At 43.0% G+C, this 19,376-nt stretch overlaps 1 protein-coding gene across 2 annotated transcripts in view; it reads right to left on the reverse strand.

Annotated features, from left to right (window-relative positions):
- Positions 1-349: 349 nt before the first annotated feature.
- Positions 350-19,376, reverse strand: part of DLG5 (discs large MAGUK scaffold protein 5) — a 113,296-nt gene continuing 94,269 nt past the window's right edge. For both annotated transcript variants that reach the window (XM_039872205.1, XM_039872204.1), the window contains 8 exons: positions 19,040-19,188; positions 18,346-18,516; positions 17,252-17,448; positions 6,122-6,265; positions 5,745-5,872; positions 4,405-4,514; positions 3,604-3,713; positions 350-2,130 (listed from right to left, as the gene is read on the reverse strand). In XM_039872205.1, coding sequence (XP_039728139.1) covers positions 2,027-2,130; positions 3,604-3,713; positions 4,405-4,514; positions 5,745-5,872; positions 6,122-6,265; positions 17,252-17,448; positions 18,346-18,516; positions 19,040-19,188 — 1,113 coding nt within the window. In that variant the 3' untranslated portion in view covers positions 350-2,026. The remainder of the gene's footprint in view (positions 2,131-3,603; positions 3,714-4,404; positions 4,515-5,744; positions 5,873-6,121; positions 6,266-17,251; positions 17,449-18,345; positions 18,517-19,039; positions 19,189-19,376) is intronic.

Consider the following 19,376-nt stretch of genomic DNA (forward strand, 5'->3'; position numbering starts at 1 on the left):
TCTCCTTTGCTTTTCAAGGCCCAGCCCAAACCTGCAGACCTGAATGTGAGTACCTGAAGGCAGAAAAATCAGTCACCCGGCTACAACCACCCACGCTATGCTGGATAGACAGACAGATGAAAGGATGATGGACGGTCTCATGGGAGGGAAGAAGGGAGTCAGAGGGAGGTTGATGTAGCAGGTAACAGGGGCTCTTGATCATCACCAGAGCTGGAAAGAACTTCACACGTCGGCCAGTTCCAGCTACATGCTGCAGGGGAGGAAAGCCCTCTCGAATTTAGAAATAAAAAAAGCTGAGGGAGCAGGAAAAGATAGAAAAACAAATGAAACACATATCTTCATCACAACGAATTACAGAAATTGACCTTTATTTATTGTACTAAAGTCTGTTTAACTTTTGATACAAAGTAAGGTTTTAGTACAGAAAATCCCAGTCTGTCAGAACAGTACCTGTGCACACTGTACCATCACAGTCCCACTCTGTCTGCAACTCAGAGAAACAGCCCAGAGGGCATGCGAGTAAGACCTTGAGACAGCCTACAGTTTGTCTTAGTTGTCTGAGCTAGAAAACTTGTACCTGTAAAATAAAGGGCAGCATTGAGGACTGAAACATGTCTCTTTTTGAACAACTGTGCAAGAAAATATATCCCTTTTTAAAAAATGTCAGTATGGCTAAACTACAATCTAGTGTCTAGAATTACAAAGAATAAAATGAATTCAAAGATTTCTTGCTAGTAAAATGAAATGTTAGGAACAGTATTAAAATATAGGTCCTACCTCAGTGACACTTACACAGAGCCTGGTACAGTACCTATTATTAACAGGACGCACAGTTTAAGGAGGAACCACATCAAATCTTCAGCCAGAGACATCCAGCGTCAGAAGTGCAAAAAATAAAAATAAAAAATAAAAATAACTCCCAAAGACATCCTCGTGGAGTACTGTTCATGCCGTGAGTGCTATAGCCAAGACTAAAAGATCTCACTCTTTTTTAGATTTTTGACAGTGACAACACTAACCATTATGCTTCCCCAAAGACTCTCAATTCAACATCTGAAACACGAATGTTTTCATATCCCAAACAGCTGATGTGTCTGTCCCACTCCACAGAGTTTAAGAACTACCCTGAAAACACTGCGCTGTCACTATTTACAGAACCTAAAGAGGACCCGATAGCATGCATCAGCCCTAGCTTAACACCTTGTCTGGAACTAGTTGTGTCATCGTGAACCCATGAGGCTCCAACAGACCAGACAGTGCTGAAATGATAAACGCAGACGGAGAAGAAATGAGAGGATGTAGAAGGCAGAAGGGAAAGTCTGAGAGACAAGTTTGTAAGACTGCCAAAGTCGCCTTCCCTGGTGCAGGCGGGAAAACACTGCTGCTGGCGAGTCCATCCCACAAAGGCACTGGTTCTGCCACCACAGATGTCTAAGCATCTGCAGTTGCGATGTCCTTCCAGGAGAGGTGCCGTCGAGGAGCAGAAAGTTTGTCAGAGCTCTGGTCCCACCAACAAGAACCTTCGAAAGCAAAGCAGCCCCAATGAGGTTCCAGAGTTGTTTTGTTGAAAAAGGGAACGAAACCAACACCAAAGCAACACAGAGGGCTCGACAGAGGGGCAGGGGCTGGGCACCGACAATATGGGGCCGTTCAAGTAAACATAAACAACCAAATACTTAGAAAACGTTTGTAAACTTGTGATCTGAAAGATTCTCTTTGCAGCATCTCTGATCAGCTGGCTAAAGAAAGGTTGGTGTTGAACCTCTTTATCGAAGTCTTTTGTGTTTTTTTGTTTTGTCTTAAAGCACACGTGTGAGAGGAAGATAGTCCGCTGGGCTGGGCCTAGATCCCATTCATCTGCGGCCCTCTGTCTCAAATGAGGTGCTTCTGGAGTCCTTGTTCATGGATCCTTCCCCTTCATGTTTACATACAGAAAAGTCAGACTTCTATTTTTAGTCACTAAAGAGCTGAGCCAGGTATTGACACTGGCAGACGAGTTGCAGTCATTTCACAGCACAGCCTTCTTCTACGGTGGGCAGGCTGGAATCCACAGGACTTTACTTTGTTCTTGATTGACCATTGCCAAGATCTGAGTGCAAATGCTCTGCAGGGCTCCACCCTGGACGACTCCTGCAAAAGAACCCCCAAACACACATAATCGAGCTCGGAGTAAGACCCCAGGTTTGGGGCAAATAAATACATCCTTTACTCTTCCTCTGCCTGTTTTGAGCTACTGTTCTATTCCCACCCCACTCTGTTCCATCAGCAAGAAATTGGAAAGGAAAAAAAATTAAGAGCTGAACGCAAAGCACTGGGCTTTTTATCTCTCTGGTCAACTATTCAGTAGGTGGCTGAAAATGTGGGTTCTAATGAAGGTTGGTGTCAAATTTTGCCAGGCTTCTCCGGCCCCTGTAACAGGGTGACCAGGACTTAACCACTTGCATCACATGCAAGTTTCCCTAGTCTTGCAACAGGGAGCCCAGCACATTAGAAAGCCATTGGAGGTGTGTTGTGATGATCCAATGAGCAGCAGGACTCCACAGGAAACAGGATGGGTTTAGAAGCCAGAAATCCCATGGTCCAGAGGGGATTCCTAGCAAAGACAACAACACACTTCCAGCTACGGCCTAGCCCTGCTCTGCAGGCTTTCAATACCATGGGCCCCGCAGATTCTGGACCAGGGCACCCAGTGTTTCAACCGGGACAGCGCCAGTAGAAAAAGCATGCCCTGGCTGCTTGCCAAAAGGTATGTACAGAAATTGACGGGAAGCATTGAAAAACTGCTATGGAAATGTGTCCAAGTAATTATATGTCTGTTGAATCTAATACAAAATCTAGGTTTGTATTTTGTAAGTTTTGGAGTTTTAAATTTTCACTTCTCCACTAACAATGTATTTGACTAAAATACTGGTCTGTAATGGACTCGAAATTAAAACACAAACACACAGACAGAAGCAGGAAGGTTGGTTTTGAGACCAATTGTTGCATGAGAAGCACCAAACTAGATCACCATACCCTCTATGAGTTACTTAAAATCACTGTCCTGGCCTCTCTGTGACCACAAGGTTATTGACATCCCCTACAAATGACCAATTTTATGGAAGAGGTTGAAAGCTATAGAGTCAAACGATAGCCAGTAATTGGAGCCATGCTCCTTTTGGTTTCCTTTGGTTCAAAGACCAGAGATGGTAAGGACAAAGCTTTTCTTCACCAAATCTCATGGCAAAATTGACCTGCCCTGGAGGGTGCCAAGGACAGATCAGTCACAGCCACCACCACTGTGCTGTCCACCTGGGAGCAATGAAGCTATGCTACTCAGCACTTGTGCTGCGAGACAGACCTGCCACTGCTTATGTAAAAATGTGGGTGGACAAAGCCAGACCATGACCTGAAGCTAACTTGGTGAATCTTACCTTTCAACTTATAAAATTTCTGATTGCCCTGTGCCTGCAATCAGAACATCTGTAATGAAGGTGCTTACAACGGAATCCACCAGGCACCCAAGAAGCATGGACTACTACCACTTCTAAGTATAACGTCATTGGGACACGTGTTTCCATCCCCGTCACCTACTGCTCCTCTCTAGGCCAGACACACACCTACCTGTGAAGTACCTACTGTACTCCTGTTCAATCTTCTGAGCCGTCTCAAACTGCTCTTTGGAATGCCTCTGAGTCACCTTGTCCTTCAGGTAGATGGGGTCTCTCTGCTCTCTGTTGAAATATCCAAGGAACCAGGCTGAGCTTCTCGCCTCCCCTCTTTCCTTCCTTTGTCCAGAGTAACAGGGACCTTCATTGCCAAAGGGGCCCGATATGTCCCCTCATAAAGCACAGCAATAGCTGGCAGTCCCCACAGGGAGCTCTGGGCAGAGGGGGCAGGGTGGGTGCCACAGAGCATGCACTAGAGAGCAGATACCCTAGCAGCTCCCAAGTGCAAGTACCAGAAGCTTGGAAGCACAGAAAGGCAAAATGGAGAGGGACCTTAACGAGCTGTTAGCCCAACCATGACAGAAACACGCTCAGTGAAGGCAAAGGCTCATCCAAGTCACAAGCCTACTCCTGGCAGAGCTGGACCTGGCCCCGACCGCCTAGTTCCTATGTCCTTGTGAGCATCAAACTGAGAAGCTGAACAAAGGGAAAGAGAGGATGGGGGGAATGGGAGGAGAGCTCTGCAGACAAAGCTGGACCCAGGCAAAAGGAAGGGGAGGTGGAGTGGGAGGGGCTGTGCTGGGTTAACCCTGTCTGACTCTGAACATGAGAGAGGGGTTTGAGGCGGAAGTGTCATTCCTATACATGTTGTTTCCAGATTGGTCTCACTCTTCCGCCACACCCCCGCCACCTTGGCTGTTTGAGCCAGCAGCCACAGCAAGGCCCCCCGCTGAGCCCCGAGGAGCCGATCACCTACTTGATGTGTTTAGCGCTCTTGTAGTGGATGAAGATGACGATAGGGTAGACGTGCATATGGTGCAGCCGCTCGATGGCGTGGGGAGCGATGTCCAGGAGACAGTGCCGATTCTGAGGGGGGATGAAGAATGAGTGCCAGGGGCGGGCGTGGGGGTCTGGCCCTTCTGGGGACACCTCCCACCCTTCTCTGTCACCGACGGGTCCCACCGTCACCTTACACTACTCTTATCTTCCTCTATAAACAAACACATAAAGCTCTACCCATGAACGAGAAAGCAAGACCATCTTTCATGAAGATCACACGTGATAAATTGTGGGGAATTCTTACCCTGGAAATCTCTCCCCACAGGCTGTCAGCTCTGATGCAGTCAAGGCTGGGAGCCAGGGCCGAGTGGGTTCTGGCTGGCCAACTACAAACATCCTTTCCTCCCCTGGCCCAGATATGGGGAACTTCTTAAAGCACTACCCCAGCCTGCCCTCAGAAACCTTACTTCTGTCAGACTGAGCAAATGAAAACTCGAGACTTAGTGAGGTGAGGGAGGGGAGTGTGTCTGTCATTGTGTAGCTGTGACTGAAATGTGTACCAGGGTCCCCTGAGCTTCCAGGCAGAGTGTGAGACAAAGAAAGGCCATGGGCACTGTGCCTATGGCTCTCCCCGATTGCCAAAAGCTCCGGTGAGCTCTGGGCCCAATCCCTGGCAGGCTTTCTAACCTCCTGGGGCACCCCTGACTGAAGTCCGTTCACTTCAACTCAGCCATCTACATATGACAGCTGTGAGAAGCCAACTCCTCATTTAACAGGAGGAAACCAAAGCCCAAAGAGGTGACCTGAGTCAGCCCGAGGACGGAGCCCAAGGAACGCCCACACCCTCGAGGGCTGTCTTTCCAACAGACCTTGCAGATGTCCTCACTTTCCCTCATATCACCTGGCGAATGGACACCAGCATGTTCAAGAGCCTAAGTTGCAGAGCAATGGCTCTTAGCCCTCTTAGGGGCAGGGCCCTGATCGAAGCTGTGCACCTGTCCCCAGAACAAGGCACACATAAAGCTCTGCACACAAGTTCAGCAGGTGCGTCTGGGATCCTGTTGTAGAATTCCCTGTGAGAGGCCCTTCCTAGAGTTTAAAGCTCTCGTCAGATGCCCTCACAGGGGGAGGGGTGACCCACATGCGAGGTGATTCCTACACATCTGCCTGGGACTAGCTTCTTCTTTATAAAGTGGAAGCACACAGAAGCAAAGGGGGCAAGCCTGTGAGACGTGCAGAGCAGAGGCCCAAAGGCACAGGGACTCCAAGGCCAAGGCTCAAACAGGCACCTAACTCCCCTTCTAAAGCAACAGTTACCTTTTCTGTGATCTCCTTTATAGAAGCCACTGTGGTCACATCAAAATGGCCACTCCTCCGCTTATAGTCGACAAACAGGCAGTCTTTGACACCTCGCTCGATGGCCTGCTGGGAAGCCTTCATCACCTCTGCAAAGCACAGACCCAGGAATTAGGACACTCTGGCATTGTGAGCCATCACGACACGTTCTGGGGAAGAACACTGTTCAGGAAGGCTGTTAGGAACCCAGTCCAGCTGCCCTCTCTTCTGGAGAAAAAACTGGAAGCCAGATGCTGATCTGACACAAGTTAGGAGGGCTCTGAAACACCACGGGATCCAGCTTCGGGAGACAGAGGACATGGACACAGACAGGGACAGGCATGGAAAAGACTCCTTACCAAGGGGGCACCTGCAGAACTTGCCAGGTGCCTCGTTCACCAGCATTTCCTTCACCACATCCAGTAAAGGCCCCAGAATCAGGACAGGCCTCAGGGAGGTGCAGTCTACTTTCTGGACCCGCTGATAGGCAAGGCTCACCGAATCTGAGGGGTAGAGATAGGCAGTGTCACAGGAAGCAGAGTGGAGGGAGGGAGAGTGGCTGGGGACACACTGTTCTCCAGGCAGGCCCATCCTCTTCACTCCACAAATCCAGAGCCTAGCAGAGTAACCAGCTCATCCCAGTCTGCTTGGGACTTGCCCAGTTCTAGAGAGTTCCAGGTCTTGGGCACACCAAGGCATGGTCACTCTTGGAGTCCAACACAAGTGTCCCCCACTCCATGAACACCCAAGTCATTTCAGCACTTCCTTTTGCTCAAATTCTTTTTATGTGTCTTATGCCCACTGCCCCCACCTCCAATCCATTTTCTGCTGTCTAGAGAGGAGACCTCTGAGGTTTGGCAGATAGGTGGTCATGCAACCCAGACCTGCCCAGTATAGTGAGCACGGATGAAGCTCTCACTTTCTCGCCTGCCTTCCCATGGGCTAAAATGGACAGGACCAGGTGCTGTGAGCCAGTTCCGCTCTTGCAGATAAGGGCAACCCTCAGGAAATGGCAGAGCACAAGACAGAAAGGAACCGGGTCCCTGAATAACCCCCAGAACAGAGCTGCCTCCCTGGGACCACCCACCAGCTCAGACTTGTACATGGCAAGAGAAATAAACTTCCCATCATGATTTAACCGTTGTCATTTGGTCTCAGTTACAGCAGTCAAACCAATACCGTAGTTGATACATGTAGTAAATCTGCCCTTCGACCAAAATAATAATAAAGTCCTTGCAGGAAGAGACGGCCTAAACACCTGTACAAATATCTTCTTGGCACCTCCCTTGTATCAGTCACTGTACTGGCATCTCGGAAACGCTTAAAGAAGAGTATAAAACACAGCTCTTGCCGTTACAAAGCTCATACTCTAATCTGTCACAAGATAGGACCACATGATAAGCAAGACAAGCATACATACAAGAGCTACCTGACAACTCCAGGCAACAGAACAAGCCATCCCAAGGGAGGGCAAGGGTTAAATAAACACTACATGGGATCAGAGGAAGAAGAGACCACCAAAAAGGCCCAGGAAGGAGGTGAGATGGGAGATGTGTCCCAGGCAGAGAGCATGCAGGACAGTGGGTGATGGTGATGGACAGGGGCAGGGCTGAGGTGAGGGGAAGACTAAGGCGGGCTTGTGAAGAAGGATCAATGAGAGGCTTGGCCTGGTAGACCTGGACACAGCAGTACAGCAAGGTATAATTAGAAGATGAGGAAAGTGGAGCCAGAAAATGAGACTTTAGGTAAACATGGCACAGAGCTGGATGCAGTCTCAGCTCCATAAAGACCGAGCTCGTGTGCAGAATTGAGGGGAAAGTGAGCACAGTCTCTCTCCTTCCTCACTACACCTGTGCATGTATTTTTTAGGACCAATGACTCAGCATATAAATCTAGATGGTTTTCTCTACAATATTTCTCAACCTGGTGACCTGATCTGTTGCTAACAAAGAGGCAGAGGGCCTTGTAGCCACACTCCCTATCCAGGAACAACCGTGCATTTCTGACCAAAGGCTCTGAGAAGGCCCGAGGCAAAGAACTTCCTCCAAGGGGTATGAACACATACCACTTTTAAAAATCAGAATGCTACACATAAAATCAAACATCTTCTCTGATACCTCTTCTCCAGTCCTGGTCCCTACCACTTCCTCAGAAATAACCACTATTATGAGCTGGAATTATATTCTTTCAACGTTCGTTTTTCTTACATGTTGATATTTATATGCTCAAAAAGACTAGAAAATATGTTGTGTATTTGTGTGTATGTTCGAGAAAAAAATGACACAATACTGTAAATATTCCACAACTCCCTTTTCCACTAAGTGCTATTTCTGGAATGCATCCATATTGATTCAGATTGATCTCTTTTATTCCTTTTGAACATCCCACACACGGATACACTGCATCTATTTATGCATTTCCCTTTTTATGAACATTAAGTCACTATTCACTCAATTTATTTGAACTAGGATCAGGTAACAACTGTCAGCACTCTATAATGCACTGCACACAAATTATTTCTCCTCGAATAATCTGCTTCATCAGAAGTCCTCATAATTACAGAATCATGGAGCTAGAGAGCATCTTACCAGTCACTGAATCCAACCAGAATCAGAAGACATAAAACTCCCTGGTAATGATAAATATACAGATAAATAGAGAATCTGGAAGTAATGTGATGTAGATGCATAAATCACTTTTAAATCTGGTATAGATATTAAAAACCAAAAGCATAAAAGTAAAGATAAATCTGCTAATGAATACACAATATAAAAAGAGGTAATTGGTGTCATCAATAACAAAGTGTCAGGGGGGCGGAGATGTCAAGCAGAGTTTTTATGATTGAAATGATCAGTTTAAAATGAATTGTAACTTTAGGATGTTTTATGTAATAATCACAAAGAAAATAGTTATAAAATGTACATAAAGGGAAATGAGAAAGAAACTAAAATATATCACTACGAAAAATTAATGAAACAAAAGAAAGCAGCAAAAGATGGAAAGATGGATAAAAAAAGCTACTTCCAGAAAACAAAATGGCAATAGTAAGTCCTTCCATATCAGCAATTAGTTTAAATGTAAATGTATTAAATGCCCCAATTAAAAGACACAAATTGGCTAAACAGATTTAAAAAAACAAGACCCAACTATATGCTGTCTACAAAAGATTCACTATAGATCTAAGAACACACGTAGACTAACTCTCGGTTATGACTAGAACCAGACAGATCATTAAGGAAACAGAGCTCTTGAACAACATTGTAGACCAAATGGACCTAACAGACATATACAGAACACCCACAAACAGAATAAATATTCTTCTCAAGTGCATATAAAACATTCTCCAAGATACCACATTTTAGACCACAAAACAAGTCTTAACAATTTTAAGAAGACTGAAATCATACAAAGTATCTTCTCTGACAACCATGGAATGAAACGAAATCAATAGCAGAAGGAAAACAGGGAAATTCACAAATATGTGCAAATTAAACAACTCTTTAACAAACAATGGGTAAAAGAAAAAATCACAAGGGAATTTAGAAAATATCTGCAGACAACAAAAATGAAAACACAACACACCAAAACTTATGCGATACAGCAAAAGCAGTACTAAGAGGGAAGTTTATAGTGGTAAATGCAGACATTGAAAAAGAAGAAAGATCTCAAATCAGCGACCTAACTTTATATAACTTAAGGAACCAGGAAAAGAATACATTAACCCAAAATTAGCAGGAGGAAGGAAATAAACAGCAGAGATGAATGAAATAGAGAATAGTAAAACAATTAGAAAAAAAAATCAATGAAAGCAAGAGTTAACTTTTTGAACAGACAAATGAAATTTGACAAACTCTTAGCTAGACTAATAAAAGAAAAAGGAGAGAAGACTTAAATAATTAAAATTAGAAATGAAAGAGGAGACATTACAGCAGACTTCACAGAATAAAAAGAATTTTAAGAAACTACTATGAGCAATTATATGTCAGCAATTTGGATAACCTAGAAGAAATGATAAATTCCTAGAAATGTACAACATATTGAGACTGAATCATGAAGAAATACAAACTCTAAACAAATCTGTAACAAGGAGATTCGAATAGTAATTAAAAAACTTCCCAACGTAGAAAAGCCCAGGACCAGATAGCTTCTCCAGAGAATTCTAACAAACATTTAAAGAATTAACACCATTCCACCTCAAACTTTTCCAAAGAATGAAAAGGAGAGAAAACTTTCAAATTCATTCTTTGAGTTTACTCTGATTACTCTCATATCGAAACCAGGCAAAAACACAAGAAAACTACTGACCAATATCCCAGATTAATATTGATGCAAAAATCCTCAACAAGATGCTAGCAAACGGAATTCAACAGTATATTAAAAAAGTTATAGGAGGAAAAAAAAATGTACATGATAGAGGCTCTGTTCATCCCTCTGGCAAACAAATCAAAGTTGTGACAGAAACAAGGAGCAAGTAGCAAGGAAAAATCATCTGAGATCTAGTTGAACAAGCCATACAACTAGGAAGAAATCCAAGAAAGCACCCTGCAGCGGCAGAAGGTAGGAGGGGATGAAGATGGGGGGCTGCCCGGTCTCCAGCGGCTGAGTGAGATGGAGGCTGCAGCAGCAGCAGAAGCCTCTTAAAGAGGCCGTGTCTGTGAGCAGATTTTCACAGTGACGGACCTGCTCGCTCTGAGCACCAATACCAATTCGGCTGCACACAGAGGGTACTAGGGACTCACAGGAAGACACTGTCATAGTGAGGGCGAGGCAAGACTCGCTCTGTACAGAAGTGCTAGCAGTATCCAGTGTTCCCTGTTGTGCCCTGTTGCGCCAGACACAGCACTGTTATAGCCCTGACATCATAAAACTGGATAACAAAGGTCGCTCTGCCCAGACGATTTCCTGAAACTTCGCCTACTCCAACTCGCAGCCCCACCCAAGCCACATCCAGGTATATCCTCAGCATGTCAGGTGCTCCTTGCTGAGCAGCACCTAGACTCACACTGGTGGCAGCTGGCCTCAGTTTCTAGTGTGGCCTTTTCAGGCAACTATAAGCACAGCATCTGTGGATTGCTTGCTGAAACTTAATAGGTGGCCAGAGGCTTGGGCTAAATTTGGCCTGCAGCTGAACTCTTCTCAGGACTGTGCCACTGGTCACCTACTTCACAAATCCACACTAATAAGACTGAGAGACTTAGGAGCTTTGCTTAGTACATAGAAACATATGGAAAGGCAGCCAAAAATGGGAAGACAAAGAAGTAGAAACCATATGAACAGAACAGAGATCCAGATATAATGGAGTCAAGTAATCTAACAGATACAGAGTTCAAAACACTGGTTATAAAGATGCTCAATGAACTTTTGGGAAGTGTAGATAAATTCAGTGAGAACTTCAACAAGGAGATAAAAACCATAAAAATGGAAATGGAAATTATAAAAGGGAACCAGTCTGAAATGAAGAACACATCTGAGATGAGAAGTATATTAAATGGAATAAACAAAGGAATAAACAAAGTCAATAAAGAAAAGGATCAAATGCCCTCTCTAGAGGATGAGAAAGCCAAGGACATACAATCAGAATGGCAAGAGATAAGAGGCCAAGACTATAAAAATAATTTAAGGAGTATATGGGACACTATTAAGGGTCCAAATATCCATCTGATCGGTGTAACTGAAGAAAATCAAAATGTTGAACAGCTGTTTGAAGAAATAATGATGGAAAACTTCCCTAACCTGGTGAAGGAAATGGACGTAAAACCTCAGGAAGCTCAGAGAATCCCAAAAACCAGGGATCCAAAGAGGTCCACACCAAGACACATCGTAATTAAAATGCCAAAGGTTAAATACAAAGAATATTAAAAGCAGCAAGAGAAAAACAGACAGTTACTTACAAGGGAACACCCAGAAGACTGGCAGCTGATTTCTCAAAAGAAACTATGCGGGACAGAGGGCTTGGCACAAAATATTTGACATGATGAAGATCCAGGATCTACAACCAAGAATAATTTATCCAGCAAAGCTATCATTTAGAGTTGAAGGACAGATAAAGAGCTTTCCAGACAAAAATAAGCTAAAGGAATTTATCACCACCAAGCCAGTATTACAGGAAATGTTGGAGAAATTTCTTTAAGAAGGAAAAACATATATCAAAAACAGGAATAAAGAATGTTAACAACTACATTCCTATCAATAAGTACCTTAAATGAAAAAGAATTAAATGCTCCAACCAAAAGATAGGACGAATGGAAAACAAGATCTATATATGTTGCCTACAAGAGACTCACTTCAGATTAAAAAACATACACAGACTAAAAGGAAGGGGACGGAAAAAGATATTGATTGATGGACCTAGAAGGTATTTAAGTTAGACAGAGAAAGATAAACACTGTATGATTTCACTTATATGCAGAATCTAAGGAATAAAAAGAACAAACTAATCAAAAACAGACTCACAAATATAGTGGGCAATTTGGTGACGGACAGAGGTGGGGGTTGGGGGGCTGAGAGAATGAGGTGAAGGATTAAAGAAGTACAAATTAGTAGCAGATGGATGGTCATGGGGATAGGGAGCATGGCATAGGGAATGCAGTTAGCATTAATATGTAGGCTAGGTGGAGGGTCAGGGGAGGGAGGGAGCAATTGGGGAATCGTTCTACAAACTATATAGATGTCTAACTAATGTACTGTATACTTGAAACTAATTAAAATAAATAAATTTTTTTTAAAAAGTTATACACCATGACCAATTATAAATCATTCCAGGGATTTATACCTGGAATGCAAGGAGAGTTCAACATACAAAAAACAATCATCATACACCACATTAACAAAATGAAAGACAAAAACCACATGATCATCTCAATTGATGCAGAAAAAGCATCTGACAAAATTCAACAACATTTTATGACGAAAAAAAAATAAAAATAAAAAAAACACTCAACAAACTAGGATTAGAAGGAAACTACCTCAACATAATAAAAGCCATACATGTAAAGCCCATAGCAAACATCACGCTCAATGGCAAAAGACTCAAAGCTTTCCTTCTAAGATAAGAAACACTAAGATGCTCACTCTCGCCATTATGATCCCACATAGTACCGGCAATCCTAACAGGAGCAATTAGACCAAAAAAAAAAAAAGAGAGAGAGAGAGAGAGAAAGAGAGAAAAGAAAGAAGAAAAGAAATAAAGGGCATCCAAACTGGAAAACAAGAAATAAAATTATCTGTTCTCAGATGACATAATCCTTTATGTAGAAAATCCTAAAGAATACATCAAAAAATGGTTACAACTAATAAACAATTTCAGTAAAGTTTCAGGATACGAAATCAACATACAAAACTCAGTTGCATTTCTATACATTAACAAGGCATTTCTATACATTAACAAGGACTAATCTGAAAAAGAAGTTAAGAAAACAATCCGACTTACTATAGCATCAAAAAAGATAAAATTCTTTGGACTAAAATCTAACCCAGGAGGTGAAAGACTTGTACACTGAAAACTACAAAATGTTGTGAAAAGAAATCAAAGAAGATAAAAATAAATGGAAAGAGATCCTGTGTTCATGGTTTGGAAGATTCAATATTTTTAAACTGTCCATACTATCCAAATCAACCTACAGGTTAAATGCAATCCCTATCAAAATCCCAACATTATTTTTTGCAGAAACATAATAAACATCCTAAAATTCATATGGAATTTCAAGAGACCCTTAATTGCCAAAACAATCTTCAAAGAGAAACAAAGTTGGAGGCCTCATATTACCTGATTACAAAACACGCTACTAGAGTGGACTGTTGAAAAACACGGGGGTTAGGGCCGCTGCCCCGCTGTGAACTTAAAAATCCATGGATAACTTTTGACTCTCCCAAAACTTAACTACAGTCATCCCTCAGTATATCCATGGGGGAACTGGTTCCAGGAGCCTCCGCAGATACAAAATCCACATATGCTCAAGTGCCATATATAAAATGGCACAAGATATTCTCAACTGTGGATGTCCGTGGTTGGTTGAATCGTGGATACGAAACCTGGGTATGTGGAGGGCTGACTGTATGTTTATTGAAAAAATCCACGTATTAGTGGACCCATGCAGTTCAAAACTGTGATGTTCTAGGATACAGTACAGTAATCAAAAAAGTGTGGTACTGGCATGAAGACATATAGACCAATGGAAGAAAATAAAGAGACAGAAATAAACCCTTGTATATATGGTCAAATGATTTTTGATAAGGGTGCCAAAGCTACACCAATGGGGAAATGAAGATTCTTCAACAACTGGTGCTGGGAAAACTGATATCTACATGCAAAAGAATAAAGTTTGACCCTTACCCCAAACCATATACAAAAATTAACTCAAAATGGATTAAAGACCCAAACATAAAACCTGAAACTATAAAGCTCCTAGAAGAAAACATAAAGGAAAAGCCTCATGACATTGGTGTGGCACAGCAACAAAAGTAAAATAGGAAAATGGGACTATATTGGATTTAAAAACTTTTGTGTCAAAGTAAACAATCAATGGAGCGGAAAAAAATAATCTACAGAATGGGAGAAAATATCTGCAAATCGTATATATCTGACAGGGGTTAATATCCAGAATTTATAAGGAATGTCTAGAACTAAACAACAACAACAACAACAAAATAACAATTAAAAAATGGATGAAGGATTTGAATAGACAATTTTCAAAGAAAGTATACAAATGGCCAACAAGCATGAGAAAAAGATATTCGATATCACTAATTAAGAGAAATGCAAATCAAAACTACATTGAGATACCACATTATACCCATTAGGATGGCCACTATCAAGAGAACAAAAAATAACAAGTGTTGGCAAAATTTAGAGAAATTGGAACCCTTGTGCACTGCTGGTGGTAAAGTAAAATGGTACAGCCACCGTGGTCCCTCAAAAAAATTAAATAGAATTACCATGTGATCCAGCTATCCCATTTCTGGGTATAGAGCCAAAAGAATTCAGAGCAGGATCTCAAAGAGATATCTTCACACCCATGTTCATCCAGTATTACTCACAACGGCCAAACAATCCAAATGTTCTTTGACAGATGACTGGATAAAGAAAATATGGTAGATACATACAATAGAATATTACGCAGCCTTTAAAAAGAAGGAAATCCTGTCATATGCTACAACATGGATGAACCTCGAGGAAATTTTGCTAAACAAAATAAGCCAATCACAAAGGACAAATACTGTGTTATTCCACTCACATGAAGCATTTAAAGTAGTCAAAGTCATAGAAAAAGGTAGTGTAGTTGTCAAAAGTGCTGAAGAGATGGGAGGGGCAATTAGGGTTTAGCGGGTATAGAGCTTCAGTTTTACAAGATAAAAAATTTCTAGAGATCTGTTTTACAACAATGCAAACATACTTAACACTACTGAACTAGATACTTAAAAATGGTTAAGATAATAGATTTAATGTTTTTTTAACCACAAAAAAATAGCAAATGTTAACTCTAGAACTAAAATATGCAATTTTTTTAAATAGGAACATACTGTACACAACAGAAGAATGAATTGATGAACAGGAAAAAAGTCAGTAGAAAATACCCAGGCTGAAGCATGAAGAGAAAAAATGGAAAATATGAAGGGGAAAAAAAGTGTAAAAGACATATGGGACATTGTCAAAAATTTAGGATATAGGAGAGGAAAGAAGAACACAGAAGTAGTTTTGAAGAAACTATCAAAAATCATTTGGCCATATATACAAGGGTTTATTTCTGTCTCTTTATTTTCTTCCATTGGTCTATATGTCTTTATGCCAGTACCGCACTGTTTTCCAAACTAACACTTTTATGTAAATATATGTGCACTTTTCCATATATTTATATTTTCACCATGGGTTAAAAAAAAACCCATGTTACTTATAAGAGACTTTTAACTATAAAGCTACAGAAAAATTTAAGGTTTTAAAAGGATGGAAAAAGATGAACTATGCAAACGCTAACCAAAAAAAACCAGTATACCAATGATATGAGAAAAAATAGACTTTAAGGCAAGAAACGTTACTAGATATAAAGGACATTTCGTGATGATAAAAAAGGTCAATTTACCAGGAAGATATAAGAATTCAAAAGGTGTATACACCTAAAGAGAAATTCAAAATATATAATGCAAAAAACAAATGAAGTATAGACAAATGGCTATTTTTCAAAGATATAAATATATCCACTGGACATATACAACATGTAAAAAAGACGGTATCAATGAGAAAAGAGAGAAGGGGGAATATGAAAATGGAGATCGAAGAAATAAAAGAAGAAAACAACAAAAAAACCCAAAATAAACAAGAAATCTTGCCTTGATCAAGCGGTCAACAGACTTTTTCTGTAAAGGGCAAGATGGTAAAATATTTTAGGTTTTGAAGGCCAAAAGGCAAAATCAAGCAATTATTATTGCCAAAAGGCTAACGGTACCTTTTATATTTTACATTTTAAAATGTAAGAACCTATTCTTGGCTCACAGACCTTACAAAAACAGGCAGTGGGTGGGCCAGACTTGGCCAACCCCTGTCCTGACAGTGACAGTGAGCCATGAACAAAGGTGGGATTCACCCAACTCACTGTGCCTAAGGCCTTAATTTATAAAAGGAAGAAAAGGAGGAAGGGAAGGAAGGAGAAAACCAGCTGTCCTACCTTCTGCTATTTATTGCCATCTCCACACTGAGAAGGAAGCATGTTCTAGGACAGTGGACACAAATGGGGTCCCAGGAGCAGTATTCACAAGCACCTCCTGCTTTATAGGACAAATGCACCCTTTCCACCAGGGCAATCTGCAAGGGGGGTGTCTGACACTCCCTAATATGCAAACATGGGCCTGGGTCAGCACCTCGCCCTGGGAGGGTCTTGTAAGAATCATTAACGGACACAAAAGTAAGGCCAGAAAAAAAAACAAAGATCTGCCAAGACTGGCGGTCCTTGGTCACCACCAACTAGCCTGTAACAACCCAAAAGCAAACGAGAAGCAACGCACTGAGCGGAGACTGCTTTTGCCTACTTGATATCTGCCCTTCCTTTCTTCCTTGCTAAAAGAACCTGTTACTGGAGGCCGGCAATCTGCCACATAAAACCTTGCCTTCTCAGCTCTCTTGCAGATGCAAGTGGCCAATGAAATGCAAGTAGAAGTCACAGGGTGATGCTTCCAGGTAAGCTATTTAAAGAGACACACTCAACTTTTGCCTTGCACCTTCCTCCTTCCTGGTACCTGAACATGGACATGATGGCTGGAACTGCAAAGACATGTGGTGGCCATGGGGAGATCTTGAGGATGGAAAGATCTACATCCTATGGATGGTAGACTCTGGAAACAGTAGTACCATCATTCCAACCCGCCACCTACCTCTAGACTACCTTTGTGCAAAAACAAAGTGAATCTCTACCTTGTCTAAGTCACTGCTGTGAGGCTTCTGTGGTCAAGAGCAAACCTTGTCCTGACAGCCTGTTGAAAAAGCGAGTTCAGCCACTTGCCTTCAAAGAGTGGAATGGAGTCACTGGAAAAGGTGTCCAAGGCAAGGAGGTCTTTCCCATCTTTGGACCCATTGCGTTTGTGCTTATGTTTCCTTCGAAAGAAAGATCTGCGTGCAGCTGCCGACAGTGTCTTTGCAGCATTGTTGTCATCTCTGACTTCGGACATGCTGAGCCTCCTGGAGAATTCTTGGTCCATCCTGCAGTCACAGGAAACAGTGGTGCTGGGAAGGGCCGTAGGGACCATCTCCCGCCTGCCTTGCCCATGAGGAGAGTGAAAGCTGGGACTCCATGCTCCTCCATACTCCTCTGTAGGTCACATGGCTACTTCACCCACTCACGCCACCAAGGACCCCTGGAACCACCGCTTTGGGGGCAACACAAACACTAGTACTGGGGGCAAGCTCTCAGCAGGCCGATTTCTATATTCAGATGAGTGTCAAAAAAGGAAATGCTAGGCAGCCCTCACTTGATGATACTACAAATTATCCTCCTCGCCATAAAAAGGAATGAAGCACTGATACACACTGCAACACGAATGGACCTTGAAAACACTGGGCTAGGTAAAAGAAGCCAGTCACAAAATACCACATACTATGAAAGTCTAGAACAGGGAAATCCATAAATGTAGAAAGCAGATTAGTGGTGGCCTAGAGTTGGGAGAAGAAGGCAGAGAAAACAGAAGGACAAGGTGGGGGATAGATAAATGGTACAGGGCTTCTTTCTGAAGTGATGAGAATGTTCTAAATTTGACTATGGTGATGGTTACACATACCTGTGAATACACTAAACTGAATTGTACACTTTGGTTAAATTGTATGGTATGTAAAATTTATCTCAATAAATGTGTTAAAATAAAAAGTTATATCTCTTAAGTTGCCACTGGGCTTCTGTATAGCACTGATTTACATACAGCATTGACTTATGCTAAGATCAGCTCTCTGGACAAGTAATTTTGGCAAAATGTATAGACAAGAAGCCGAGACGAGCAGCAGGAGTCCTCCAGTGACTGAGGCCCTGACCCCTATATCCTGACATAGCACCACAGGTGCAAACCCTCCCTCCCACCTCCAAACCCAAACATGGAGAACACTTACACATATTTGCTGGGGATCTGGCCACGCTGGATCTTCTGGGCATTCTCATCCAACTGCCAGGCCATCCAAGATCCAAAAGTGCCCTGGGGCAACGTGTCATCAACATAGAGGATGTCATCTTTCTTAAAGCTCAGTTCATGCTCCACCTCTGCCAGCCGGTCATACAGGGCCCTGGACCGGGTGATGGAGGGAACAGGATCAGGAGGCTGCTGGTCAACAGTCATGTGTCTTGGCAGCCAGGCTCCTGGGGCAGCTTTTATTCCTTTTGTGGCCTCTGATCTTAGGGAGTGAGAAGGAAGCTACGAGCCCTTCCTAGAAACCGCCTGATGCCTGTCCCCAACACACGTCACATTGTACTTCAGGGCACTGTGGACACACAGCAGAAGGATCTGCAGACCTGGGTCAGGAGGAAACCAAGACAGGAGGAGCATAGCCCACAGAAAAACAGGGCTCTGTGGCCTCAAGATCCTCCAGGCCCCAAATCCTAAGAGAAGCCCATTTGGCCCTTCAAGTCCTTAAGAGTTTTTCTAAGTTACAAGCATCTCGTCATGAGCTTGTGGTTTGGGCCCCTAACAGTGATGATCACATCCCCACCACTTGGGGGCAAGAACACAGAGACATTTACCAGGAACGATTTCCACACCAAAAACCCCTCTCCTGGCCCCAAATCCGTAGAAGCCCTGGCCACCCGCACCTGATGTAGAAGCTGTCTCCAGGCAGGCCCTTGACTTTGGTGAACTCCTCTGGGCGGTACTGCACCTTCAGGCGGACACCATCCTTGGGCTTCAGCATCTCCACATAGACCTCCTCCACTGTCTTGCTGCGCACGTCCAGACCACCATACTGCCCAGGGACAGGAGGTTGGGGTCAGAGAGCAGAAGCCGGTGACGGCTTGGGCACCCATGAAAGGCAGGTTGTGGGATAAGGCCGAGATTCAACCTCCTGTTAACTGGGAATCTGCCTGCTTCCCCTCCAGAAGGCAGGGCCGAGTTCACTGCAGTGTCTGCACTGCCCTTGATGGCTTCTCCCAG

This window comes from Pteropus medius, unplaced genomic scaffold (genome assembly GCF_902729225.1).
Source record: "Pteropus medius unplaced genomic scaffold, Ma_sr-lr_union100, whole genome shotgun sequence".
Lineage (NCBI taxonomy): Eukaryota > Metazoa > Chordata > Mammalia > Chiroptera > Pteropodidae > Pteropus > Pteropus medius.